Source organism: Heloderma suspectum, chromosome 3 (assembly GCF_057233095.1).
Source record: "Heloderma suspectum isolate Gila_16-S chromosome 3, 16-S_ref, whole genome shotgun sequence".
NCBI lineage: Eukaryota > Metazoa > Chordata > Lepidosauria > Squamata > Helodermatidae > Heloderma > Heloderma suspectum.
In genome coordinates, this window is record NC_139460.1 from 330,178,152 (window position 1) to 330,205,020 (window position 26,869).

Sequence of the window (26,869 nt, forward strand, 5' to 3'; positions counted from 1 at the left end):
GCAGCCACGCCCAGGCGGGCGGCATCTCCCGAGCAAGGCGGCGGCGAACAGACTGGACACCACGTCTCGTTAAAGCAGCTTTATGTATAAAAAGGAGGGGGCGGCGTCCAAGCACACGGGGGAGGGCGAAAGTCCAGTCCTGCTCGTCCCTTCACGGCTTCTGTGCCTCAGCGGTCTGAAAGCGGTTTAGCTTCTCCGGGTTATTGGATGCCATTTGCGAGAAGTCACGAAATATGTCCTGATAGGTTTCATCTCCTGCAGAGGAGGAAGAAAATGCACGTTGCAGAAATAAATCCCCACAGGAGGCACTCCCTGCCCCCCCCCCCCAGCTTTCAGCCACTGTGGCTACACAGCAAAATTGCGTTTTTGCTGGAGTGAAACACATCTCGCTCATCCTCAGAAGAGACTGAAGGGTGAGGAGGGCTTCTGAAATCCTTTACAGACTGTGCTTAATTTCATGCAATTGTACAGTTGCAATGTGGGTGGCAGGCAAAAACCAAGCATCTTTCTTCAAGGCAGCATTTCCAGTGTGGGGATACTGTGCTGTCCCAACATTCAAAATGCAACATTTCATTGCTAAAAAATTCAGTATTGCCTCTAGCTTGAGCAAACCACAGTGGCAAATACAACGCAGAACGGAGTTGCTCAAGGTGTCACAGACCTCTGTTGGTAGCGCCCAAGACCAGGCAGGCCTGAGCATCGCCCCCTGCCGCAGCATGGTCACAGTTGCGTGGACGGACTTTAAAAGGCGTTTTATTCAGGCCCTGAATGTTCCCTCACTGTAGCACTCCAGCATGGGGCGCTCCGGCAGGCCTCCTGGAAGTTAAAGGGGCGAACAGGCACAGGGCTGCCGCCACCCTCCCCTTCTTTGGGCTTCAGCGCTCCCCCTCCAAAACATACGCCTCCCAAAAGTGCTTTGTGTGAGTGCAGCGATTCCCAAGCTGTTGGATCTGGCCCCGATGGCCCACCGTGCTGTCAAGTGCAGGCCTTGGTTTTTGTCTTTCAACCGGAGAGGCCACGCTCAGCTGTGAGCAGGCACTGGAGAAGCAACTTAAGACAAAGCCGGACTCTACCTGAGACGAGAACCGCAAAGCCAGCCATATAGAGGAAAGCTCAGAGTTAGAAAAAATGCCAGAATGAGAGCAAAGAAAGAATGAGAACAAAGCAGCTTTGCGCACACTCTCTCAAGAAGCACCCCAGAAAAGCTGTCCCAAATGCTGCAGGGGGAGACTGAAATAGGCCTTGTGAGCAAGAGCCAGCAAGAGCGGGGGAGGGGCCGTCACGCTGTGCTCTTGGCTGCACAGGCGTCCTCGGGCCATTGTCACCTGCTGTACCATTTCATCAATCGGACTGCAAGCTCCCCTTAAGGTGCTTGTGCTCTGGCACAAGATGGTGAGGTCTCAATATTTTGGTAAGCCACCACTCCCAGCCCCAAGATTCAGCAGCCACGAGAATGACAAGGGCAGGAGGCAGGGTGTGCCATCCCTCGTCTCTCTGCACTCCACCAGGCAGATTAAGGCACAGTGCCTGCCGTGGTTTTTCTAGGGGCCAGGCACACGGGCATCACTTTTGCTACCGTTTCCCACCATTTGAAGAGTTACGGCACTCATTTCTGGGTACTTGTGCCACATCAGCTGAGTCCCCTGAAGTGGCAAATCAGTTTGATGGAAGAAGGCTTCATCTCCAACACCCCACAGAAGCTGCCTCTGGTGCAACAGAGCAGCATGCAAAGCCATCCTCTGTCCCCACAGCCATGTGAGGAATACAGCAAAACTACCGAGGAGGGGGAAAGGGCTTTGAGGAGCTGCCGCCGCCAGGGTAATGGAGCTCGGCTGCCCGGGGAATGTTTTCTTTCAGTTCAGTTTTCGACTACTCAAGATAGAAACAAGAATCCCAATCAAAAATGAAGGAGGAAAATCAAAGTGCTCTGAACTCTATGCTGCGTCGCATTCAAGTATCAGTGGCCTGAAACGTTCAAAGTGCTGCTTTAGATCAAAATCCCACATTTCCTTCCAAGAAATACTTTTGTGCAAAACAGTATGTTGTGTAGCGCTGCTTCATTGGAGGAGAAGGAGAGAGCAGCGGATGCTAACCCAGCACAAGTGCCATGGGAAACAGCACGAAAAGCCCCAACCAAGCAGGATTCCTACTGCACCTGGAATCTGCCAGAGACATCTGCGTTTCGGTGAGAGGGTGCCATGGGAGGGGCCAGCTGCTAGGGCAGCAAGCGGGTGCCAGATTCCCTGCTCCGCACAGCCCGAGCCCGTCAGGCAAGGGGAGAGGGAGGCACAAGGCCGTGCTTTTCCGGACTACCCGTCGACTTAGAAGGGTGTCTCCGAAGCTGCAGAGCTTGAGTTCCAGTCCCCGTGGACAGGCAGTGGCCGAGGATTGCTCTGGGGACAGACTGGCGGAGCCAGACTGCTCCTCTTGGGCAGATGAAGCTGGCTGCACGCTGCTCTGAAGCACTGGCAGAACAGGTTTGGGTTGTCGGGCCATCCTCCAGCATCTCTCGCTAGGGACACAGAACCAACTAACTGCCCCCGTTCACCCTCTCAAGGCGATGGTCAGCGAGGGCTGAAAGGACTGAGAGACCCCACTTCTGTCCACCTGCACGACTTATCTTACTCCCGAGGGGGCTGCTCAGTCCATCTTCCAAAGGGCAGCGGCAGACACAGTTTCTTTCATCACTCGCCCATCTGTCTGAGTGAACCACCATCTCCGCTAGCAGAGACTGGGCCCAGAGACAGCATGGGCACTGGTGACGGGGGTAAGATGTAACCTCCTGAGCATCTCTGCTTCATTTCAGGCTTTGTCAGTCCCTAGCCATCGTGGCTGGAAAGGTGGTCATGGATGAAATCTCAAGGACATCCCGCAAGACAGAGGAGCCGTGTGAGTAGTGCCCTGCATTGCTCCTTGCCCCTCACCAGCTAGTGAAAGCAGGGAAAAGAGCATGCAAGTGTGCCGAGTCTGCAGATTTTATACAGGTCACAGAATCTTGCCCCAGAATGTTGGAGTTCTCTCTCAGCACAGCGGAGTGCGTACTGGGCCCTGAGGGCAACCGGCCCGCATGAGCCTGGTCTTGTGAATGCCACTGCTTCCTCCGCTTCCCCGCCCGCCCGCCCACCCATTTTGTGAAAAGCACAAGCAGCAGCCAATGTGTCCCGCTGGAAGAGGCTCCACTGAGAGGTGCTCGCCGCTGCGATACGAGGCACAGGATGCCTCCGCTGCCTTGCATCCCAACCATCCCCTCAGCTGACCTGGCAGCATTGCACAGCAGCGGCTGGGCCGGCGTTTCAGCGTGCCAAAGCGGCGCCTGCCATCCTGTGTGACTGAAGACAAGCTGTGCCCAAGCGGTTTCCATCTGGGCTCAGTGTCCTGCTGGGGGAGCGAGGTGGAGGGGCGGCAGCGGCAGGCTGCCTGCTCCACAACATGTGCAGATGACGCTGCTCGGGGGGCGGCAGGAGGCACGGCCCTTCCCGGCTCTGTGTCAAGGGCAGCAGAGCGTCAGAAGGGCGGCATCTCTGCCCTGGGGGACCTGTCCCTCAGCCCCTGCTGCCTGTCGGAACAACGGCCACACACAGCTGCACAAATTCTGCTCTGGCTCAAGGAACGACGACTCGTCAAGCTGCAAGCTAATAAACTCCTGGATGCATTTCCTGTACTGCCTCTCAGTGTGGTTATTTGAGAGTTGACCTGGCTGGCCGTAGAGTCCTTCTGACTCGCGCATCTCTTCATTCATTCTTGCTAAACGCAATCTGCGAGAAGAGAAAGGTAGCATTAGAGGGACAGAATCGGCAGATCCATCTGCATTGCCTTGAATTCGGAGCCCTGTGCCCAATACCACAGACATGCAGGCAGCCCCTCCAACAACCCCCCACACTCCTGTCTCTGGAACCATCACCCCCTGCTCTATGCAAGCGCCTCAAGAAGCTGGCGACGAGAGGCCGAATGTCCACTTCTGAGTCTTTACTCCACACCAGCCAGCGCACCAGGAATACTCTGTTCCATTACACAGACGGGGGTGGATTTGTTCCAGACAAGCTAATCAAGGGGCTTTAATCTGTGAAGGGAGTTCTGAATTCAACAGAAGTACAGACCAGCTCCATGTCCAGGGGACACAAAGGGCCTGCAATGAGCACTGGAGGGGGTGGGGGGAGGGATGGAGTGGCTTTTGGTAAAGGGGGTCCTATCTTGGTTGTTCTCTAGGCGGGCCTCAGGACTCCAACATGGGCTCACCTTTACTAAAGGACAGACTCAGGTTTTAAGCAAAGGGAGAGATTTGTTGTGACCCAACAGGGCACAGCTTCAAATTTATTTATTTATTTCATTTCTATACCGCCCAATAGCCGAAGCTCTCTGGGCGGTTCACAAAAACGCTCCTGAAATGAGCACCATTCATTTTACTCTCTAGGAAACACTGCTTTAGCTTCTGGCCTGGACAGTTTTCCAGCAAGTTTTCTAGTGGACGGATAGTAAATGGAAGCTCTCTGGCGCGATCTACCAAATGAGGCTGGACCAGCCATCGAGGGAAGAGGCCGGCCCAGAAGAGCAAAGCATTCCCCGTGCTGCTGCTCGTGACGCTGGCAGACAAGAAAAGCTGGCTGAAAGGGCTGGGGAGAAGGCCCCAAGAGACGGCCAGCACGCCTGCCTGCCTTTCAGTCTCGCCCAACCAGGAGTTCAAAGGACAATTATGCTTGTGTGACGCGAACATGGAAGCCCAGTGCTTACAGTGTCACGATATCTGCGTTGGCAGCTTCTATGGCAACACTCAAAGGGTCTTTCCCGTCTTCATCTGTCGCATGCTGATTGGCGCCCCGTTTTAAGAATAAACACACTTGCCTGTTAAAGAGGAATCACACTGCTGCAAGATTTCTACCAGAGACACACCAGACTTTGCCAGGAAGAATCCAATGGAAGCACGGAGGGCTGAAGTGGTCAGAGGCCACGTTACCTGAAGGACTGCCCACCCCTGTCTGCGCCCAACCAAGCCTCGAGGTCGGCTCAGATGCCCTGCTCTCGGCCCATTGGCAAGAGCCATCAGTCTAGTAGGGACTGGGCTGTCTCAGTGGTGGCCCCACACCTCTGGAACACCCTGCCCAGAGAGATACGTATGGGTTCATCACCACTGGGTTTTTTTAAAAAAAACCAAGCATTTAAAAAGTATTAGCTGCTGCTAACGTAACAGCCCTGATGCTGGATCACACCCAGGGTCCATCTTGTCCAGCATTCTGTTCCTACGGTGGCCAACCAGCCGCCCACGGAAAGCCCACAAGCAGGACGCGAGTGCAAAGAGCCCCCTCCCGCTCACATTCCTCAGCAACTGGTGTACAGAGGCATGCCACTACTGTGTGCGTGCGCGCATGCAAGCAATTGTACGTTTATGTGTTCGTAATGTTATAAGATGCCTTGTGAGGGCACTGCACCCTGAAAGGTGGGCTCAAAACCTCTTAAATAAAGGGGGTCAAAGGCAGAAAGGCCTCTCAGCCAAGCACATTCAGCATCACAGGGGTGGGGGGGAACTGGAGATATTTTCCTCCAAATGTTTTAGTTTGTATTTGTCAAGGATCCCAAGGGACAGAAACAAAGGAGAATTTTGTAATCCCCCCCCCCCCGTAAAGCTACTTTTGTGATCATCTCACTTGAGGTACAGAAAACAACACAGCAAATGCTGGAACCACAAATGAAGCCACCCATGCAAATTACTCCAATGTCCTGGGTGCAGAAGGTGAAGAGTCCTGCACAGGAGGCTCATCCCCAGCTGCCAAGAAGCACCCTGGGCCAACAGCCAGTGCAGTGCATACACGGACACCTACCCTGTGTGTCCCAGGACCGTGGCGTGATGCAGGGGCCCCCGGCCGTGGGCATCCCTGAGGTTCACGTTGGCCCCGTTCTGGAGCAGGAATTCACAAGTGACCAAGGAGCCCTGAGGAGCAGACAGGGCTTCAGACTTGAGCGGTGACTCCCAAGGAGGTCTCCCACCTTGCCAACCGAGGGGCAATGACACCTGATCCTCCGCCTCAGGCCACAGGCATGGGTGAGGGGGAAGCCACTGCTCATCACGCTCCGCAGGCACTCACCCCAAGGACTGCCTGCATCAGAGGAGTGGACCTGTTCTCCTCCGTGTTGACCCAGTTGACATCTGCCCCGTGGGCCAAGGCCTCGGCCATCTGCGGAAGGCTCTTCTTGAAGGAGGCCTCGTACAGCTGCAGCCCTGGGAGGAACTTGGTGTCCTGGGAAGCAGCAATAGCAGCAGGCCTTTCGCTCTCTGGAAAAGAAGAGGCAGCGGCTTGCCAGCACAGCCCACACCCCCACTGCAGGGCCGGGCCGGGCCAGAGGCTCTCAAGCACAACAACTCCACCAGCCGCAGTCCTGTTGGAGAATGATGGAAGCCCAGATGCCATTTGGGGATTAAACCCAAAGATGAGATGAGGACTTGTAACACTGCAACAGTGGTGGGCAGACATCAAGCCTGCAGGACATAGCTCAGTTTTTACATGAACCCCAAGATCCACCAACCGGGATCAGGTGTGAGACAGGACAGCAGGGAGGGGAGACCCACAGTCCTCACACACAAAAATCCACTCCTGGTTTTCCTCATTTTAGCAGCCTGATTTAAAGCTGGGGAGGGGGGGCTGATTGTTGCTCTTGTTAAACCCTAGGGAGTCAGAAATTCTGGCCCATCTACCACAAATTGCCCAGAGATCTACCAGCAGATCCCAATCTGCCTGCTGCCCACCCCTGCCGTAACAACCACAGCAGGAAAAACGGGGCCCATAGCTTCCAGGCACTCCATCCCCGCTTGGTACCTCAGCTGCCTCCCAGGTAAGGAGGCAGATTTTAGCAGTGGTACATTTTTTTTGCAAGGTCAGTAATTTCTCGTTTGAGTTCTTTAAGGCCAGTGCTGTCCAGACTCACTGACTTACTTTTTATCAGTTAGCCCTAACACTTCAGGGCCAAACTACATGTCATGATTCACACTCTTCAAGAAGTGTGCTTAAAATTGGCCACTTATTTAGAAGAAAAAGCAGCTGTGCGCCCCAATCCAAAACATGCTTCTTCCCCAGTTTCTGGATGAAAGCTGCCGTCTCCAGCAGCTATTTCCACTAATGGGGGCCACACAAGGATCCCTATACAGGCTCCAGCCAATCCTACCTGGCTCATATAAGGTGTTTGCTGACACAGTGGAGGCCAAGTGTTCTCTGCTGTCACCTGCACTGTGCTGGAACCCGCTGTCGTTGCTTCGCACTATGGTAAGAAGAAGCTGCCATTAGGAGCCCAGAAGGGGCTTTTCACAGGCAGACAACAAACACGAAGAAGCAAGTTCTCGCTGGTGTTTTCATCCCTAACCACTGAAAAACAATGCTAAAGAGCAGGAGTGAGCCACAGTAGTGACCATAGAGCCCCAAGACACTACCTTCACTCTCCCCACTTTCTTCCAAAGTCTGCAGCAAGCGATTTAAGCAAAGGCAGGAAGCCAAGCAAAGTCCATTTTTTCTCAAGGAAGCACAGAGCAACGTGGCAGATTGGGGGCAGGGGGGAGATGGCCACACCACACGATGAGTGACAAGAACTGCTCAGCTGAGAGTGATACTTACTACTACGCATCTTTGAGGAGGTATCAAAGTAGGAGAAGAGTGAATCTAACTCATCGGGACAGAAGAGAGACTCCCGCCTTGCCTTGTTGCTACTTACACCAACCTCTGGGGACATGCAAGTTAGCAAGCACAGTGCAGGCCAGAGGGAGGGAGGGGAAAGGAGACCGTTAGCAGGATAAAAATAGGGAGGAAATCAGCTGATTAGTACGCCGCAGCACCTCAGGCGCAAACACCTCACCACGGCCACAACTATGCCCAATGAGATCAGGCAAGCAACAGTAGCTGTCAGCAGCACTTCCTCCCAGGAAAATGGGAACTGGATGCCCCCCCCCCGCCCCCCGCTGTGCAAATCTAAGAGACATCTGACCTCTCCCTGTCAGGAAAACGTCAGGAAAGTCAGGAAAAACTTCCTGACTGTTAGAGCAATACGACAATGGAACCAACTACCTAGGGAGGTGGTGGGCTCTCCCACACTGGAGGCTTCAAGGCGAGGCTGGACAGCCATCTGTCAGGGATGCTCTGACTTGGATTCCTGCATTGAGCAGGGGGTTGGACTCGATGGCCTTGTAGGCCCCTTCCAACCCTACTATTCTATGATTCTATGATTCTCTTTCCGTCTTGCCCCACTTCCAAGCAGTTACCAAGCCTCCTCCCTTCCTTCCCACATTGCCGAAGCCGCCTTCTCTTCCTCTCTGTGCACAGAAACCCAGGATAAAGGGACTGCCTCTGCTCTTCCTCCAAGCAGCCGTTTCTGAGGAAGAGAGAGATCAGCATGGAGCACGCCACAGCCATCAGCTAAGGTGAGAGTACCTTTCAGACAGGTGGCCCCCATCTGCTCACTCGCAGCTGGGAATGGCTGCAGCACACTGGGTGGCGTGGCATCTTGGTTGGGGGGGTGAGGCTTTCCTCCCGAGGCAACGGGACACCTTGCCACAAACCTCCTTTCCACATACTTGGCCCTGATGTACTCCTCCTTCTCTTGCCTGCAGACAGAAAACAAGCCCTGTCAGCACTCCCTGCGCCTGCCATCAGGGGGTGAAGGGAGGGCCCTTCTGAGCCGCCCCAGTCTCCTCACCATTGTGCCATTTCCTCTGCTTCCACCCAGTGAAGCCTGTGCCATTAGCCCTGGGCCCAGGGTCAGCATCCATGGTTTTCTATGAAATGAGCCAACCACTAGAGCCACCCCTGAAACCACAGCTCTGGGGCCGACTGTTTCTGGGACGGTGGCCAGATGTGAACTTCCTGCTCCCGGCCCGCCTGGCAAGACGGAGCCATGTCCCTGTCCCTACCCCAAGAGCAGGAAGACAGGAATCAGCGTCTTGCCAGTTTCTGAACTCTGCACTGGGGCCTAGGCTGCTGTCACCCATGATTTATAGAAGCAACTAATACATGCTCGGGGCTGTGCGAAAACAACACACCAGTCCCTGCCCACAGGCTTACTGTCTAACATGACATAAAAGGAGGAGAGGGACGTTGGAGGGGAAAGGGGGGACTTTGCACAAGCTAGGAGAGAAAGGAAGGAAGAAAAAGAGTTACAGAATGCAGCATTTAACCCCGGAACAGGAGAAAGAGAAACTTATTATTATTATTATTATTATTATTAAATTTATTAATCGCCCATCTGGCTGGTCACCCAGCCACTCTGGGCGATGTACAACACACAACAAAACAGTTCAAAACAATAAAATTCTACAGTAAAAACATTTTCTAAAATACCCTAACCCACCCCAAATGCCTGCCTGAACAACCACGTTTTCAATGCACGACGGAAACTCATTAAAGAGGGGGCATGGCGGAGTTCCCTAGGGAGGGAGTTCCACAGAGTGGGGGCCACCACAGAAAAGGCCCTCTCCCTCGTCCCCACCAGTCTAGCTGTCCTGGCTGATGGGACAGAGAGAAGGCCATCCGAGGCTGATCTTGTTAAGCGGCCTGTCTGGTGCTGCTGGAGGCGCTCCTTAAGATAGGCTGGGCCGGAACCATATAGGGTTTTAAAGGTCAAAACCAACACCTTGAATTTGGCCCAGAAAACAACTGGTAACCAGTGCAACTCCTTCAGCACTGGAGTGATGTGATCTCGCCGGCGGCTGCCTTTAATCAGGCGAGCCGCCGCATTCTCTAAGCCAAACTGAACCTCAAAAAGAAGCCAAATTGTACATCAAGAGTGGAAAGAAAGAGGGTGTTAAAATAATTTCTTAAGATGAGTCAAAGAGGCTGGCTGAAGAGTACAAAAGGGGGACCATGAGGGAAACAGTTCTAACAGAGAGGAGAAATGGCACACAAGGGTGGAGACGGAGAGGTGTCCTGTGGTGCCAGAGATCTAGTTCAACCCGCTACCTTTGGCTTCCAGGCTGGAGCTTCTTGCCTCCCGTTTTCTCCAAGTTGGCTTCATACACCCTGTTTATGACATCATTTCCCAATTCACACATCAGCTGTAAGAAAAGTTGGGAAGCGCTCAGATGAAGAACAAGGCCCCCCTGGGCGATCCTTCATGTGCCTCCCATGCGGAAGGCAGCAAGGACTAGGACTCAACCGAGGGGCGGGGGAAATGATACTCCAGTTGTTCTGGGCCAAGACTGGCTGTTCCTTGCCAAACAGTCCGTCTCTGATGCCAGCCCCACATCGGGCTGCCTCAAGACTCCACAGGGGTAAGCTTGCTGCCAGCGCAAGGACCTGCCCATTCCAACGTTGCCTGCCCCACAGACAGTACCTTCAGGAGCTCCGGCTCCCACGAATCTAGTGTCAAGGACCGGACCTTGGAGAAATGGACGCCCAGGCTCCTGAACAGAGAGAAAGAAACATGGGGGGGGGGGGCACGAAGGGCAGCGCAGCAGCCTTCTTTTGCGGGGGTGGCTGCTCCTTGTGCCCACAGGTGCAAAGCCCAGCCACGGCTCTGCCAGCTTGAGGGAAACAAGGGAGCCAGCCAGGCTGCTCGGGAAGGAGCCTGCCCCCTGCCGCCCACCTGTGGATGCCGGAACACTCGATGCACAGCGTGATGCCCAGGTTGATGCTGGCCCACCGCGGGTCAGCCAGGCCACAGTCGCAGCACACGGCATTGCCAGCAAGGCTCTGGACCCTCTGCAGAGAGCTCTCGCCCCTCAGCAGCTTCTCTTGGGCCTCCCCGCTGGATTCTGGGCTCCCTGCGGAAGGGGGCGGCTTTCTCTCCACCTTTGGGGACATCCTTATTTATTTATTATGCAGATCTCTACACTGCTTTCCACAGAGGCATCACAGTGGTGAACACAAAATACAACGGCATCACAACAACAATAAATGTAATAATAAAAACATGACAATGCAAACTAAGGAGCAATAAAACCACACACCCGACAGTGTGCTACACGCCACAGCTGTCACACTTCAGGGAAAGCCTGCGTAGGGTTGGGTTTTAAGACGGCATCTGGACGCCAGGCCTGTGGGGGCCTCTCTGAGGTCAGCTGGCAAAGCCCTCCGGAGGGAGGGTGTTGCAACCCTTGGTGCTCTGCTGCACGTGTGCCTGAGGTGGGCCTCTGGGGCATGTGGCCCCCTCAGAAGGGCCCCCTCTGATGAGCACAGAGACCGGGCGGGGGCAGAAGGGGTGAGGTGCTCCCTGAGGTAAGCTGGTCCCAAGTTGCTTAGGGCTTCATAGTTCAACAGCAACACCTTGAACACCAGCAACACCAGTAGCTTGCTGGCAGCCAGTGCCGTTCTTCTAGCAAGGCTGCAGCTTGCTGTTGGAAGGAGGCCCCAGTTAGCAGCCTCACCACTGCATTCTGCAGCGGCCGCAGCTGCTGGACCAAGCCCAAATTCAGCCCCACATACAGCACATTACAATAATCCAGCCTTGAGGTTACCAATGCCTGTACCACTATGGCTAAGTTATCACGGTCCAGGAACGGCTGTAGTTGGCGTATCAGCCAAAGCTGGTAAAAGGCACTCCTAGCCACTGAAGCCACCTGAGTCTCAAGGGACAAAGATGAACTCAAGAGTACCCCAAACTATGCACCTGTTCCTTCAGAGGGAGTGTGATCCCATCCCAAACAGACAACTGACCTGTTTCCCAGATCTGTGACCCACCCACAGTGCTTCCATCTTGCCAGCATTCAAGCTCAGTTTATTGGCCCTCATCCAGCCCACCACAGTGTTCAAGTACTGGTCCAGAGCCTGCATGGCTACACCTGATTCAGATGTTATGGAAAAACAGAGCTGGGTGTCATCTGCATACTGATGATACCTCACTCCAAATCCCCAGTTGACCGCTCCCAGCAGCTTCATATAGATGTTGAAGAGCACTGGAGATAAAATATTAACTTGTGGCACCCCACAGCACAAGTGCTGGGGCTCTGGGGCACACTCCCCCAGCATCACTCTCCGAGGCTGACCCCGCAGGCAGGCACGGAACCACTGGAGCGCAGTGCTCCCAATATCCACCCCATGGAGCCAGTCTAGAAGGACTGCATGGCTGACGGTATCAAAAGCCGCAGAGAGGTTGAGAAGAGCAAGGCTGCACTCCCTCTATCGATAAAGGTCATCCAGCAGGGCAGCCAAGGCTGATGTGGTCCCCACACCAGGCCTGAACTCAGACTGGAATGGGTCTGGATCATTGGTCTTGGCACAGAACGCCTGCAGCTGCCTCGCCACAAGCAGAAGGAGCAGAAAGGGCCACTGGGGAGAGCAGCCGCGCTGCACAGAGAAGCCGCCACAGCCAACACACCTGCCAGGTTGCACGGCAAGCTTCGCCTCCGCCTGCTGCTGCTGCAGCGTGACTCACCTGCGCACACCTCCTGGAACCACGTGCTCCTGGACTGCAGCAGGTGGCGGGGGAAGGCAGCACCACTGTGCGGACGCAGCCTTCAAAGGCCCTCCCTGGACCGGCCCCCGGAGGAGCCTGACTGACCCGCTCCACCCGAGGCCCTTCGCCAGCTGTATCTGAAGTTACTTCCACTGAAGTTGATCCAAGACCAAAAGAAAGCTACTTCGCTAAACTGGGGCAGGCAACTTGTGGGTCTCCAGATTTTTTTTTTGGCCTACAACTCCCATCATGCCTCTATGCTGGATAGGCCAATGGGACATGCAGGCCAAAACATCTGGAGGACCGCAGGTTGCCCACCCCTGGAGTAAAAGGGGCTTTGCCCACTTAATTACTTTATTGAAGGGAAGGTTAAAAAGCACAAAGTGGTTGAGATTGGAATGAGATCTGGAGGCGCTTCTGTGGCCTCCCACTGCCTCGGGAAGAGTCCTTTGTCATTCCAAAGATTGCCTGCTCCTTCAGCAATAAAAGCTTCACTGCAACTTGGGAAGAAAGATTCCACTTGCCTTTGCATCGTCTCCTTTCTCCCGGTAGGCCGTAGCAATACTAGTTTGCACAGCCTTAATCCACGCTTGTCGCAGCTTCTCCGAATCTGCCTGAAGGATGCAGCTCCTGCAAGAGAGAATGACAGACGTGCACTGAGCATTCCCAGAACCGACGTCCCTTGCAGCACGTCGAGTTCTGCCCTTCCCCAACCTGTGGCTAATGGGGCTGGGGGCAACAACCAACACAGCACTGTTCACAGTCACAGCAAAAGGCTCCATGCGTGCCAGCGCTGGCAACAGAAGTTTGTTCCAAAGACTCCTCAACGCATCCTGAAGAAGAAACTGTCTTTGCACCTCTGGGCAGCCTCCAAATTAGTCTGCAAGTTTACCCCCCACCCACTTCCACCTCAGGTCAACAGTTTGAAGCTCCACAAGAGTAACCAGCACTGATCAAAGTCTGCTGGCAGGCAGAGCTCGTACTAACCACACGGTCAGATCCGTGGCCAAGAAGAAGCTTGATCTCGTGATCGGAAGACATGCCTCAACATCCCCAAAGGAAGCAAAACATTTTGCCAAGTGCCAGCAGGAGCTCCCGCTGCCCGCACAATCAAGAGGCACACACCTGGGCAGCCCTGGGCAGGGACCAAGGAGGAGGTAGGGGCAAATACGGTGGTCCATGGGAGAGAAAGAACACTCGTAGTGAGGGGGGGACCCTAGTAGAAAAAAGTGGCTTCTGTCCCTCTGCCCCAGGTTTTGAGGGGGCTCATGGATTAAGAAGTCATAGAATCACAGAATAGTAGGGTTGGAAGGGGCCTACAAGGCCATCGAGTCCAACCCCCTGCTCAATGCAGGAATCCAAGTCAGAGCATCCCTGACAAATGGCTGTCCAGCCTCGTCTTGAAGGCCTCCAGTGTGGGAGAGCCCACCACCTCCCCAGGTCATTGGTTCCATTATCGTATTGCTCTTACAGTCAGGAAGTTTTTCCTGATGTTCAGCCGGAATCTGGCTTCCTGTAACTTGAGCCCATTATTCCGTGTCCTGCACTCTGGGATGATCGAGAAGAGATCCTGGCCTTCTTCTCTGTGACAACCTTTCAAGTACTTGAAGAGCGCTATCCTGTCTCCCCTCAGTCTTCTCTTCTCAAGGCTAAACATGCCCCGTTCTTTCAGTCTCTCTTCATAGGGGTTTGTTTCCAGTCCCCTGATCATCTTTGTTGCCCTCCTCTGAACCCTCTCCAGTTTGTCTGCATCCTTCTGAAAGTGTGGTGCCCAGAACTGGACACAGTACTCCAGATGAGGCCTAACCAGTGCTGAGTAGAATTGTTCTTGACAAATCCATTTTGGGTTCGAGTAATCACAGCATTGTTTTCAAGGTGCTTCCAGATGGATTGCTTTATCATCTGCTCCAGAATTTTCCCTGGGATTGATGTCAGACTGACTGGTCTGTAGTTCCCAGGTTCCTCCTTTTTACCCTTTTTGAAGAGAGGGACAACATTAGCCCTCCTCCAGTCATCTGGCACTTCCCCTGTCCTCCATGATTTCTCAAAGAGAATAATTCTTTTAAAATAGGCTACATTTGGGACTCAATTTCTATTTTAAGCCTAGGTTACAATGCCCCGGTTTTTATGTTTGGTGTCGGTGGCCTTGCTTGTACCACAATTTAATGATGTTCACCTAACAGTGGTGGTTAAGGTGGTTAACAGCCTTCTCCACTGTGGCCCCACCATAGTCTCATCATGGAAATTAGGCAGGCTCCTAGTGTGGAGTGTTTCTGCCGACAACTTAAGACATATTTGTTTGCCTGGGCATTTTCCTGACGATTAGTACAGCCAGCTGCCCCTGGTGACCATGAATGACATGGTTTACTGTTTTAAGTTCTTAATGAAATAATCATAAGCTTCCATTCATAGGCAACCAAGACCAGCCTGGACATTTAACCTCTGACTTATATGTCATCCCACATTTGTGCCCCTCCTTCAAGGAGCAGCCACATGGGGGCGGGATCACAGTGTATTCCTTCCTGGGGGAGGAAGTGATGTTGAGAGGCCAGCCTGAGGCCAGCAGGGAGCAGAAGCCAGCTCTCTCTGGCCCAAGTCCAGCTACTACACCATGCTGGCAAGCCTACAGCATCCCATTTCTATGCACTGCTCTGGAAGTTCTCTCTTCTGCAACTGATTTTTATGGTGGTTACCAGGGGGGCAGGTGGGGGGGTTGTTGTCACATTTTTGCAATCAAAAGGCAACTTCTCTTATACATGAGCCTTCCAAGGATTTCTCCTTACTTTGTTGGAGAGACCACCTCGAAACAGAAACGCCTTTCTATGTCCTCACAGTGCTTAACTGTGCACAGACGCAGGTCCTCAACCACAACAGTGGGATTATCCTGGGGAAAGAAAGGAAGAGGGAAGACAAGAACGGCAGGTAGCCTGGGTGTGCTGCTTCCCAAGAGTCTTTGTTCTGCCTTAAGCTAAACCTAGCAGAGAAGCTCTCATCTGTAATTGCAGCTTTCAACTAGGGGGTTCAGGAGGCAGATGGAACTTTGATGGCTGCTCCACAATCCAAGATGTCCTCATTTCTGGGCAGTCAAACCATAGGGTCAGTGAGCCCTTCCAAACTGGACCAGTTCTTGGTGTGCACACAATCCAGCCCGTCTCCAGTAGCTGGGTCAGGAACATGCGCTTTGTGGTTTTAATTTCTGTGAACTGCCCAGAGAGCTTCGGCTATTAGGCGGTATAGAAATGAAACAAACAAACAAACATCCTTCTGGCTGTGGGTGGGTCTTTCCTTTCCTTTCCTGTTGCTCCACTGCCTGCAGATTGTACAGCATAGCTCCTGGGGCAGAGCTTCTCTCCACAACCAAGACTGACACCAGCCCACCCTGGGGAGGGGATGCAACAAGCAGCTAAATACCAGGAAGTGAATCTAAAACGATCAACTAAATACTTGCAAACAGTTCGCCAAGGCTCTCCGACACAGCTTTGTTCACAGAACCACCAACAACAACAACAACAACAACCCTGAAGCCCTCTGCAGTCACATCCTCACCACCCCTTGTTGCAATTAATGAGTTTTCAGGACTTACCTTAAATTTTTTCTGGTAGACCAGTTGGTTATTCTGTATGGAGAACCAGCGTCTACACAAATGAAGGGAGAAAAATCAGTACACTCATCTGACAGTAAGAAACTGGACACTGGGGGGGGAGGGGGGCAGAGATTCTACTAATGAGAGGGCTACAATCCTTCACTGATTCATCACTCCATGAAAGCTCTGAGTCCTTATGTGGTTCCTGCAAAGAGAGCTGGACCTGAATCTGGGAGTTGTGGGCTCAAGGGCCAAGGACTCATTGTGTGAACTCTGGCAAGACACTATCAGCCTATGAAATAACAGGGAAAAACAGAGCCTACCTTATAGGGCTGCTGGAAGTGAAAAACAAAAGAAGATCATAAAAGTGCTTTGCAAATTACAGGTGCAGCACAGATCAGCTGGAGTGAGAAAATTACTCCTCTCCCCCATTGCTGTTTAACTTGCCAGAGGGGCGGGGGCAGGGAGAGGGAAGAGATCAAGTCAGGGCTCTGGGGTGCTTGGAATGGCCACCTGGTGTCGTCCCTGTTTCCTGGGAATGTTCCATATGCAAAAGTAGGATGAAAAATACTAAAGGTGGCCTCTGCTTACAACAAGAGTGCCAGCTTACAGACCAACTTAAGCCCCCCTTCTCTCTCTCTCTCTCTCTCTCTCTCACACACACACACACGCTTAAGCAGAAGTGTTTCACATCTTGTCTCTGGTCAGCCATGCACTACAACATTCCCTGCCTTTAAGCAGATCTAATGGGCTCCGTCACCCCTGGCTCCGTCACGTTTGGCCCTCCTCACCTCGTCAGTCATATTTCAAGGCAGGGGGAGGCTTGGAAGGATTATTTGGGGCAGGGGAAGAAACAGAAGAGGCCACATTGTGCACTCCGCAACACAGTGCCCGGTTGAGGAGTCCATCCCTCGCTGCTGCTGCCTATGCAGCGTTTCCCATGAGGGGTGAACCAAAAAGGTGAAGGCCACCCGTCTTGAATGTTTCCTGCAAATCTGCACTGTTACAGAAAGGCCGCCTCTGAAGAGGCACCTGCCCCTAAGCCTCCACCCATGTTACCTGAACCCCTTGATGGTCTTCTTCACAGCCTCCCATTACTGCAACCTGAAGTGAGCTGGCACCCTAACCATCCCGTCCCATGCCTTTCCTGTCCCTCAGGCAGTGTGCCAAAGCAGCAGCTGTGGAAGATGAAAGGCTGTGGCCCCGTACAGACACTGCTGCTGCCACTGCTGCCACCACCACCAGCTAGGCCCTTGGTCCATCTGGCCCAGTTCTGCCTACTCTGGCAGCAAGCAGCCCTCCAGACTCCCATGGCAGCCGGCCTTCTCACCACCTTGCCGGGGACTGAACCAGAGACCTTCTGCACAGAAAGTAGGTGCTCCCCGCTCCCCACGGAGCTGTGGGCGATCAGGCATCAGTGGAAACAGCAGCTCAGCAGCACAGCAAGCAACAGCCGGCATCAGGGCTGCTGCTGCCACGCTCAGCACTGTCCCGCTGAGGTTTCCGGCTGGCCTTGCAGCAGCAGCAGCATTTTCACGGGTCGGGATCCTTGTGCTGCCTGCCACATAATGGCGAGAAGTCGCTGTTTCAGTCTGATGTATGATGAAAGCTGCCTTTGAATTCCCAAATCTAGAGGCGGTTCTTCCTGAACCAAGATCCAGCACTGGCAAAAGCAGAACAGACCATAAGCAAAGGGAGGGAGCTCACATCCCACACGAGAGAGTTAGCACACTTCGCAGCAGAGGCGGCTGAATTTTGGGTGCTAGATGGCCGAACGTTAATACACTCGATCCTTTTAAAGCTCCACTCAAGAAAGTAGAATTAATCATCCACCCACATGCAGAATGGGGGCCACTGCTGCACTGGAAAAGGTGTAAGGAAGGAGTCAAACATTGAAGTGAGACCAAGGTGCAGGTAGGAAAGGCTGCTCCTCTGCATAAGTGCTGCTGCTCAGGGCTGCAGGGCCATCAGGCAATGTGCACTGGGGGGGCAAGCATCAGAACAGCTGGCAGGAAAACGAGATGGGCGCAGTGGGAGTCCAGCAGGGCTCCCTGCATTGTCCATCAGGAGAGAGCCACAGTGGAGGGATCATCTAACCCAGGGCGGGGGCGGGGAGTAGTTTTTAGCAGAGCTCAGTTCCTTGGGGAGGCGGGGGGGAGAACACTTTCCAAAGACACAAGCGTCTCAGTCTCACAGCGGGGCAAGGGGTCAGGTACCGACTTGACGTTCTGCTGATGCACGACAGAGGGGGCAGGTCCCACTCCCATGTCTGGGCCAACCTGAGCCAGAGGAGCGAGTCAATACCCAGACCGGGGGGGGGGGGGGGCTGCCCCACTCCCTTCTGGAGAGCCCTTACCAGGCTCCGCAGTCAGCCCTGCACCAAGCTGCGCTTTGGAGATGCTCCCAGTGCCCCGAAGCCACGTGCGACGCCTCCCCTCCCGCAAAGGGCAATGTCGGGTGGCCACACGCTCTGGCTCACTACCAAGCCCTGCACATGAGGAGCCACCAATTCGCTTTTTCCAAAAGCTGCCCCCTGCTGAGAAACGTGGGATCGGGCAGCACTGGGGAGCAGGGGCAGCTGTCTCTCCTATGTTCCATCCCCTGGTACCCTCTCCTAGACCCCTTCTGGTTTCTGCATCTTTAACAGACACCATTCAAGGGAAACCTCAGAAGCTGATCTAGTTCCATGCTGGATTTTTTTATGAGAAGAGCCAGTAGGCACGGAGCACTTCATGGAGAACCAGAGGCCTCCAATTTCCAGCCCCCTAGGAAGCCATTTCCTCTGCCTTCTAATCCCAAGACAGGGACTTGTCCTAGGCCTCCTCCTGAGGTGTCTAAAACTGGGCAAATATCTGGGTATCCAGCACACAGGGGTTGCCCAGGACTTCTGCATGACCACAGCTGGAGATACAGCAGCAAGGTTGGCTTCAGACAAGCATGACACAATCCTGCCTAGGGGATGCAATGGCCAAGGATGAGAGAAACCGAGCTGGCAGAGGCAAGAGTGTCCTTTGAACGCCACACAGTCAGCTTTGCCAGAGGGGGCCTTTTTGCTGGCTCTGGAGAGGCCTGATGTAGGCTGAACCTCTCACATGCATCAGCGGTGACCCTGCGGCACTCTGCTCCAGTCCACACGCCACCACTACGGAACAGCAACATTCCCAGTGCCATAAAAAAGGGGAATCCTCATGCGCGCACGGGGGGGGGGGGTATTTTCCCCATGGCCCTCAATTCATTGACCCTGTTCATGCCATGGAGAAGGAGGTGCTGAGCATCAGGAAGGGCGGCGCAGAAGCACTTTGCTTTCTCCACCGCAAGCTATCAGGGTGGAAAGGGAGGGTGAGACTCAGCACGCGCATGCTTGGTCAGAGACAAGGGCACGAAGAAAAAGGGTGCCAGAAACTGGCTGGTACCTGAGGCCATCGGGCTTTTTCCTGTCAGGTGGACAAAATGGGGGAGGGTTAAAACATAAGTGGGAGAAAGGAGGTGAACACATAAAAAAACCCAAGCAAAATAAGCAGAGAGCTGGCATGGCACGGAAACAGAGCACGACAGAGAGGAGGAAGTGAAGGCGCCAATCTCAGCAGGTCCAAAGAGACGGGTTCACTCTCACATACCTCTCTAGTATGGGCAAGCTTTGCTATCCACAGATGCCAGAGGAACGTTGGGAGCACTTGGTGCTATGAAGGAGAGAAGGCTGCACAGGTTGTGGGGGGAGGAGGGAGGCAAGGCATAGAGATTGATGCAGTCCCTTCTAGAAACGTCTGTACCGCCCTTCAACAGAAATGCCCAGAGTAGTTTATACAGAAGGAAAACATGAATCAGAACAATCGTAAAGCACAAAGACTAAAGAGGCTGCAAGATCTTAAAAGCTAGACAAAAGCCACTGGCAGGGCTAAAACTCAGTCTAAAAGGCCTGGGGTCTGTGGCCACAAGAAGCAAACTTGTGGTGGGGCTGCCAGAGGCTGCTCGGGAAGGAGCTTGTGGGGAAGGAGGACCAGCCAGCTGCACCAGGTGGACCCTGAGCCTGTTTCTGCCCCTGCCAAACAGGTACTTAAGGCGGGGCGGCCAGAGGCTAAGTGCGCACTTAACATTGCACTTGGAGACGCATGGAACAGCACATGAAGACCCACCCACCGCCTCTCCAGAGACACCAGCAGCCACAGATACCAGCAGCAAATAGCAGCAGAGGGCAGAAGGTTAAAGGCCAGGGAGAAAGGGGCAAATGTAGATTTTATCTGCTCCTTCTTAGCTGCTGTTCTTTTATATTATTTTATATTTTATATCTTAACATTTTAATATGTGCCTGGGAGGACTACTGAGGAACTCAGGGGGTCAGGGAGGTGCCATAACTGTGGTCATGGGCAGGGGGAGGTATGGCGTTGGGGGATTAGCAGGCCAGCTGAGGAGAAGAGGAGCTAGACACCTTACAGCTGTCCCCTCTTCTGGTTCTTCCCCCAACCTGATGGTTCCTGGCAGCCTTACCAGTCCCCCCTCAGGTCTGGTGGTGCTGCTGCTGAATGCCAGGTCGGCCCAAAATAAAATCTCCCTCATCCATGATTTGATTGTGGATGAGGGGGCTGACCTGATGTGCATTACTGAGACCTGGGTGGGGGAACTGGGAGGGGTCACTCTCTCCCAGCTGTGCCCTCCTGGGTACTCGGTGCAGCACCTACACCGACTTGAGGGTCAGGGAGGGGGGGTTGCTGTGGTCTATAGGAATTCAATCTCCCTCTCTAGGCTTCCTGCTCATTCGAGTGCAGATCTTGAGTGTTTGTATCTTGTGTTGGGTACCCGGGACAGATTGGGGATTCTGTTGGTGTACTGCCCACCCCGCTGCCCATCAGACACCCTGCCTGAACTGACGGAGGTGGTCTCGGACTTGGTGCTGAGGACCCCTAGGATGATGGTCCTTGGGGATCTCAACTTCCATGCCGAGGCCGCTGTATCCGGGGCGGCTCAGGCCTTAAAGGCCACCATGACAACCATGGGGCTGTCCCAACATGTCATTGGCCCAACACATATAAAAGGACACACGCTTGATCTGGTTTCTCGACTGGGCAGGAGGATGGTGATCTGGAAGTGGAGGAATTAACATCTGTCCCTTTGTCATGGTCAGATCACTTCCTGTTGAGGTTTAGACTCCTGGCAGCCTTCCCTCTCTGCAAGGGTGGGGGACCTATTAAAATGGTCCACCCCCGGAGGCTAATGGATTCTGATGGATTCCAGAGGGCTCTGGGGAATTTTCCTGCTGGTATGGCTGGTGCGCATGTCGAAGCCCAGGTCACTCTGTGGAATGCAGAGATGACTCGGGCAGTCGGCGCGATCGCACCCAAGCGCCCTCTCCCTCTGAGCAGAGCCCGGCCAGCTCCTTGGTATACACCTGAGCTGAGGGCAATGAAGCAAGAGGGGAGGCGGCTAGAACGCAGGTGGAGGAAAACTCGTGCTGAGTCTGACCGAACACAGGTAAGAGCCCACTATCGAGCCTACTCTGTGGCAGTGAGGGTGGCAAAGAGACAGTTCTTTTCCACCAGCATTGCATCTTCTCAGTGTCGTCCAGCGGAGATTTTCCAAGTGGTTCGCGGCCAGTTACATTCTGGGCCAGGGAGAGAGATGGTGGAACCCTCGGTGGCATGCTGTGATGAGTTTGCAAGGCACTTTGAAGATAAAGTCGCTCAGATACGTCTTGAATTTGACTCCACAATAAATGCAGTTCCATTGGTAGAGGCATTCAGAGCACTGTCTGGTCCAGTTTTATTGGATGAGTTTCAGTTACTGAGGCCTGAGGATGCGGACAAGGTGCTTGGCCAAGTCCAATCGACCACTTGTGTGCTTGACCCTTGCCCTTCATGGCTTATTAAACCAAACAAGGAGGGGATGTCCAGCTGGGTCCAGGAGGTTGTAAATTCCTCCTTGAGAGAGGGAGTGGTGCCTGCCGCTTTAAAACAGGCAGTAATTAGACCACTCCTGAAAAAGCCTAAGCTGGACCCAGAGGAAGTTAACAATTATAGGCCAGTGGCCAACATCTCCTTCCTGGGCAAGGTGCTTCAGCGGGTGGTTGCAAGACAGCTCCAGGCACTCTTGAATGAAACAGATTATCTAGATCCATTTCAATCGGGCTTCAGGCCTAGTTTTGGAATGGAAACTGCCTTGGTCGCCCTGTGGGATGACCTCTGCCGGGAGAGGGACACAGGGAGTGTGACCCTGTTGATTCTCCTGGACCTCTCAGCGGCTTTCGATACCATCGACCATGGTATCCTTCTGGATAGGTTGTCTGGGTTGGGAGTTGGAGGCACTGCACTGCAGTGGTTCCGCTCCTTCTTGGATGGCTGACTCCACAAGGTGGTGCTGGGGGATTATTGCTCTGTGCCATGGCAATTGTGCCACGGGGTTCCACAGGTCTCTGTTTTATCCCCCATGCTGTTTAACATCTACATGAAACCGCTGGGGGAGGTTATCCGGAGGTGTGGGCTGAGGCGCCATCAATATGCGGATGACACCCAGCTCTACCTCTCTTTCTCATCAAAACCAGGTGAGGCAGTGGCTGTTCTGAATCAGGGCCTGGGCACAGCAATGAACTGGATGAGGGACAATAAACTGAAACTCAATCCAGACAAGACGGAAGTGCTCTTAGTGGGTGGTTCGTCTGCCCGGCTAGGTGATATTCAACCTATTCTGAGGGGGTTGCGCTCCCCCTAAAGGATCACATTCGTAGTTTGGGGGTGCTCTTGGACCCAGAACTGTCACTTGAGGCACAGGTGAACTCAGTGGCACGGAGAACTTTTTATCAGCTTAGGCTGGTATACCAACTACGCCCTTATCTGGACAGACAGAGCCTAGCTACAGTTATCCATGCTCTGATAACTTCTCGTCTGGATTACTGCAATGCGTTATACGTGGGGCTGCCTTTGAAAACGGTCCGGAAACTTCAGCTGGTCCAAGATAGGGCAGCAAGATTGTTAACAGGGACTGGCCAGCGAGCTCATATTATGCCAGTACTTTTTCAGCTGCACTGGCTGCCAGTCCATTTCCGGGCCCGATTCAAAGTGCTGGTGTTAACATTCAAAGCCCTTAACGGCTTGGGCCAGGTTATCTGAAAGATCGCCTCCTCCCATATGTGCCTGCCTGGACCTTAAGATCATTGTCAGCGGCCCTTCTCCGTGAGCCCCTGCCAAAGGAAGTGAGGCGGGTGGCTACTAGGAGGAGGGCTTTTTCTGCTGTGGCACCCCGGCTCTGGAATGAGCTCCCTAGTGAGGTTCGCCTGTTGCCTCCGTTGTATTCCTTTCGGCGCCAGGTGAAGACCTTTTTATTTTCCCAGGCATTTTAGCATTTCAGCTTTCTAGACTTTTAGCTTTGCTGTTTTAAATCTGTATTTTAAATTCCTGCACTGCTGCTAGGTTTTATTGTGGTTGTATCGTCCTATTGTGGTTTTAATATTCTATATATTTTAAATTGTTTTGTTGCGTGCAGTTTGGTTTTAATTTTTGTGAACCGCCCAGAGAGCATCAGCTATTGGGTGGTATAGAAATGAAACAAACAAACAAACAAACAAAAAGCAAACAGGTGGCAGGCAGACCTGTCTGGGGAGCGCGCTCCACGACTGAGGCACCACCACCGGGAAGGTCCTCTTCCTGGTAGCCACCCACCTCAGGAAGGAAAGCATCATTCCCTCAAAGGGTTTGCACGCGCATGCTTACTGTGTGTGCCAGTGGCCCTGATGGATCAAGTAAACACAAAACGGCCACCTCACGCAAACATTAACTTCCACTGCCGTCCACACCGCAAGCTGACAAGCGACGTGCACATCTGTGCAAATGGGTCCAGGGGCACTGAAAGAAGCCGCCCACTTGCCACACAAGGACTCCTGCCAGCACCAGCAGCACCACATGCCCAATTCTCACGGCAATTAAGTTCACTTTCAGAAGGGGCCACTCAGAACAGGAAGGGACACTTCCAGGATTGCCGAGAGCTTCCCGCATCTCACAACAGGAACACTATGAAGGACGACGTGCTCACAAGCAATGCCTTAGCGGACACAGCAGCACTGCAGCTCGCATGGCGCTACCGTGCGGGAAAGCTCCGGTATGGAGCTTAAGTCTGCACCAGGTGTTTCCCTGGGACTAGGGTGAGCCACCCCCCAGACCGACTGAAACAGCTGTTGCGGTCCACACTGGGCAGCAGGCAGGCCTCAAGGAGAGCTCTGCTTCTTCCGTGTTGCCCCAGGGAAGTCAAGAGTTATTAAAGAGGCAAGAGCCCTCCCACAATGTTCACCTGGACGTTGCAAGGAAAGCACCCCCACCCAGCCCCAACCCCCCTGCCTGAAACAGCAAGCTGGAGCAGACTGCATCTCAAGGAGGACGCCTCAGCCTGTCTGTCCCTCATTATTCCTAAGCTGGAGGGACAGAGGGCAATGAAATGCAACAGCTGGCAGTCGTACAGACACAGCCTGAGGAGGCCAAACATGCGCACTAAATGTATATTTTCTCTTTCACTCACTCACTGATGTGGCGAACAATTCACTGGAACACAAGACAAGTCAGCGCAGCCACTGCCCCACCCCCATCCCAGACCCGGCCGTGTCCCTCAAGACGCACTGTTTCGTGCCACCTTTCCCCATGAACATCCATGCGTACACAGACACATCACAAGGGGTTTCGTTCTCTATTCAGCTTGTTGGCGGCCAAATCCACAAGTGGCACAGATAGGAAGGAGGGTCTTCAGTGCATGAAATGTTAAGATGTGCACACAACACCTCGGCATATAGACAGATGCCCATAGGAGCAAAATCGTTGCATCTGAATCTGCCTCCAGAGTTCTGCACTGAACAGGATCAGGCCCTGGGCTTGCAGAGAGAAGGCGAAGAGGTGGTGGCCTCGGAGACCAAGCCCAACAAGTCAACAAGCCGAAGAGAGCGGACTGTGCAATACGAGCACCCGTCAAAGCCCAGCCCCAGCAGGGGCGGAATTACCTGTTCCAGGTCTTGAAGGCATTGCTGGCTCGCTTGAAGAGGTAGCCCTCCATGACAATGCCACTGGCCGCGTCCACATTGTATTCCAGCTTCGTGTCGTCACTGGAGAAGTCCTGGCAGAAAAACAGGTGCCTCTTTCAGTGCAGTGCAGAAGAGCAGCAAGCGGCAGAAACGATGCGCAGCAGGCAGACGAGCGCGCTTCTCACGGGGCTTCTCTCCCTCTGCACTGCTAGTGCCGATGGAGGGGGCGTGGAGAGGGACGCAACTGCACTTGCCTTCTTCAGGCTCTCTCTGCGCCATGGCTCCACATGGAACACCTCATGGTGTCCACATGGGACACCTCTCTGCACCATGGCTCCACATGAGACACCCCCACATGGGACACCTCAGCACGCTGGAACACAGGACTTCCGCAGGCCACAAAGGAAGCATCAGGCGAGGACTGCCCTGTCTGTACGTGGGGTGGGGGCAGGTGGGGGGGAATATGCCAATGCACAAGATTTCTCATACCTTAAATATTCAATGCTTAAGGTATGGAACTTCACCATTTCTACCTCGTTCACTCTCATAACCTCAAGCCTGGATTACTGCAATGCAGTCTATGTGGGGCTGCCCTTGAGGCTGCTCCGGAAGCTGCAGCTAATGCAGAATGCAGCAGCTCAGCTGTTGTCGGGAGCGGCCCCTTTTCAGCAGGCAACACTGCTGCTGAGGGAACTGCACTGGCTGCGCATTCGCCACTGAGCCAGGTTTAAGGCTTTGCTACTAGTGCACAAAGCTCTAAACAACATGGGACCAGGATACCTGAGAGGGCCTCTCCCTTGCCAGCCTGCCCAGTCACAGAGGTCATCGGAGGGCCTGCTCCTGGTAGTTCCACGTGGACCTAGGGTCTGACTGAAGTCCACCCAGAATAGAGCCTTCAGTGTGGTGGCTCCCTTTTCTGTGGAACTCCCTGCCTCTGGAGATCAGGCAGGCACCAAACTGAGTTGTTTTTGGTGCTTCCTGAAAACATCTTTATTTCAAGAAGCTTTCCTTGACTGACCAGCCATGGTTTTTATTGTACTCTGTTTTTTAAAAAAACGAACTTTTAATATGTTGTTTTATTTTTCATATGTTTTAATATGATGTTTTATTCCTTTTATCTTTTATTATTCACTGCTCTGGAATCTGTTTAGATGTGGAGTGGTATATAAACGTGAAAGCAAGCAAGCAAGCAAGCTAGCTAGCTGTTAGGATTCATCTTGAATGTTGGCAGTTGGGGCAGCTATGGAAGAGAGGCTGTGGCTGGACAGGATGCTGACCCCACATCTGACAGCCTGGACCTAAACAGCGATAGCTCTCTGCGAAGGCTTCGGAATTACCCTACATCCAACAAGGCACTATTTAAAATACTGCACCTGCTTCTATTTCAGGAAGCTTCAGCACAGATGTGATCCCGTCCTCGAAAGCAGCTACACACAACATAGGAGCTGTCCATGCCGCCTTCTCCAATGCCCTTCCCCAGAATGGAGCCAGAGGGGAGATTCACAGAGAAGCCACTGCAGAAGCAAACGTGCTCTGCCCAGAACACAGGCCGGGAAAGCTGGGCCATGATGCACCCAAGACCCAGCCCTGAGGTCACTGTGTGGAACCACAGAGGATTAGGCGAGCTCTGAAGATGAGGCACAGTGCTGCGAGGGAGCAGCCGTCACCCCCACAAAAGGGGGACTGTGAGGCCCACATGCATACAGGGCAGCCTGGAAGCAGGCGGGAGGGGAGGAGGACTTGGCAAAGGCGCTCCAATGAGCAGGCAACTGAAGAGATGTGTGATGGCCCTAAAAGCCAAGAGTGCAGAGCAACTGAACTCAAGGAGGCAAGCAGCGGGAACGGGGGAGAGCTCTGGGTGAGGTAAAACAAGGAAACATGAGCAGGTGGTGCTCCTGGCAGTGACTTCCACCAAAGCAGTCCTTCCCCCAAAC

At 53.5% G+C, this 26,869-nt stretch overlaps 1 protein-coding gene across 5 annotated transcripts in view; it reads right to left on the reverse strand.

Moving 5' to 3' along the window:
• Positions 1–64: 64 nt before the first annotated feature.
• ACAP2 (ArfGAP with coiled-coil, ankyrin repeat and PH domains 2) overlaps positions 65–26,869 on the reverse strand; it is a 70,171-nt gene continuing 43,366 nt past the window's right edge. For 2 of the 5 annotated variants that reach the window (XM_084847864.1, XM_084847863.1), the window contains 14 exons: positions 24,915–25,027; positions 15,947–15,998; positions 15,147–15,247; positions 12,888–12,993; positions 10,555–10,760; positions 10,303–10,372; positions 9,930–10,024; positions 8,406–8,578; positions 7,153–7,245; positions 6,078–6,265; positions 5,814–5,923; positions 4,729–4,839; positions 3,694–3,755; positions 65–255 (listed from right to left, as the gene is read on the reverse strand). In XM_084847864.1, the coding sequence (XP_084703990.1) occupies positions 152–255; positions 3,694–3,755; positions 4,729–4,839; positions 5,814–5,923; positions 6,078–6,265; positions 7,153–7,245; positions 8,406–8,578; positions 9,930–10,024; positions 10,303–10,372; positions 10,555–10,760; positions 12,888–12,993; positions 15,147–15,247; positions 15,947–15,998; positions 24,915–25,027 (1,584 nt within the window). In that variant the 3' untranslated portion in view covers positions 65–151. Of the gene's footprint in view, positions 3,756–4,728; positions 4,840–5,813; positions 5,924–6,077; positions 6,266–7,152; positions 7,246–7,595; positions 7,701–8,405; positions 8,579–9,929; positions 10,025–10,302; positions 10,373–10,554; positions 10,761–12,887; positions 12,994–15,146; positions 15,248–15,946; positions 15,999–24,914; positions 25,028–26,869 lie in introns of all 5 variants that reach the window. The other 3 variants (XM_084847861.1, XM_084847860.1, XM_084847862.1) reach the window with 3 other exon arrangements.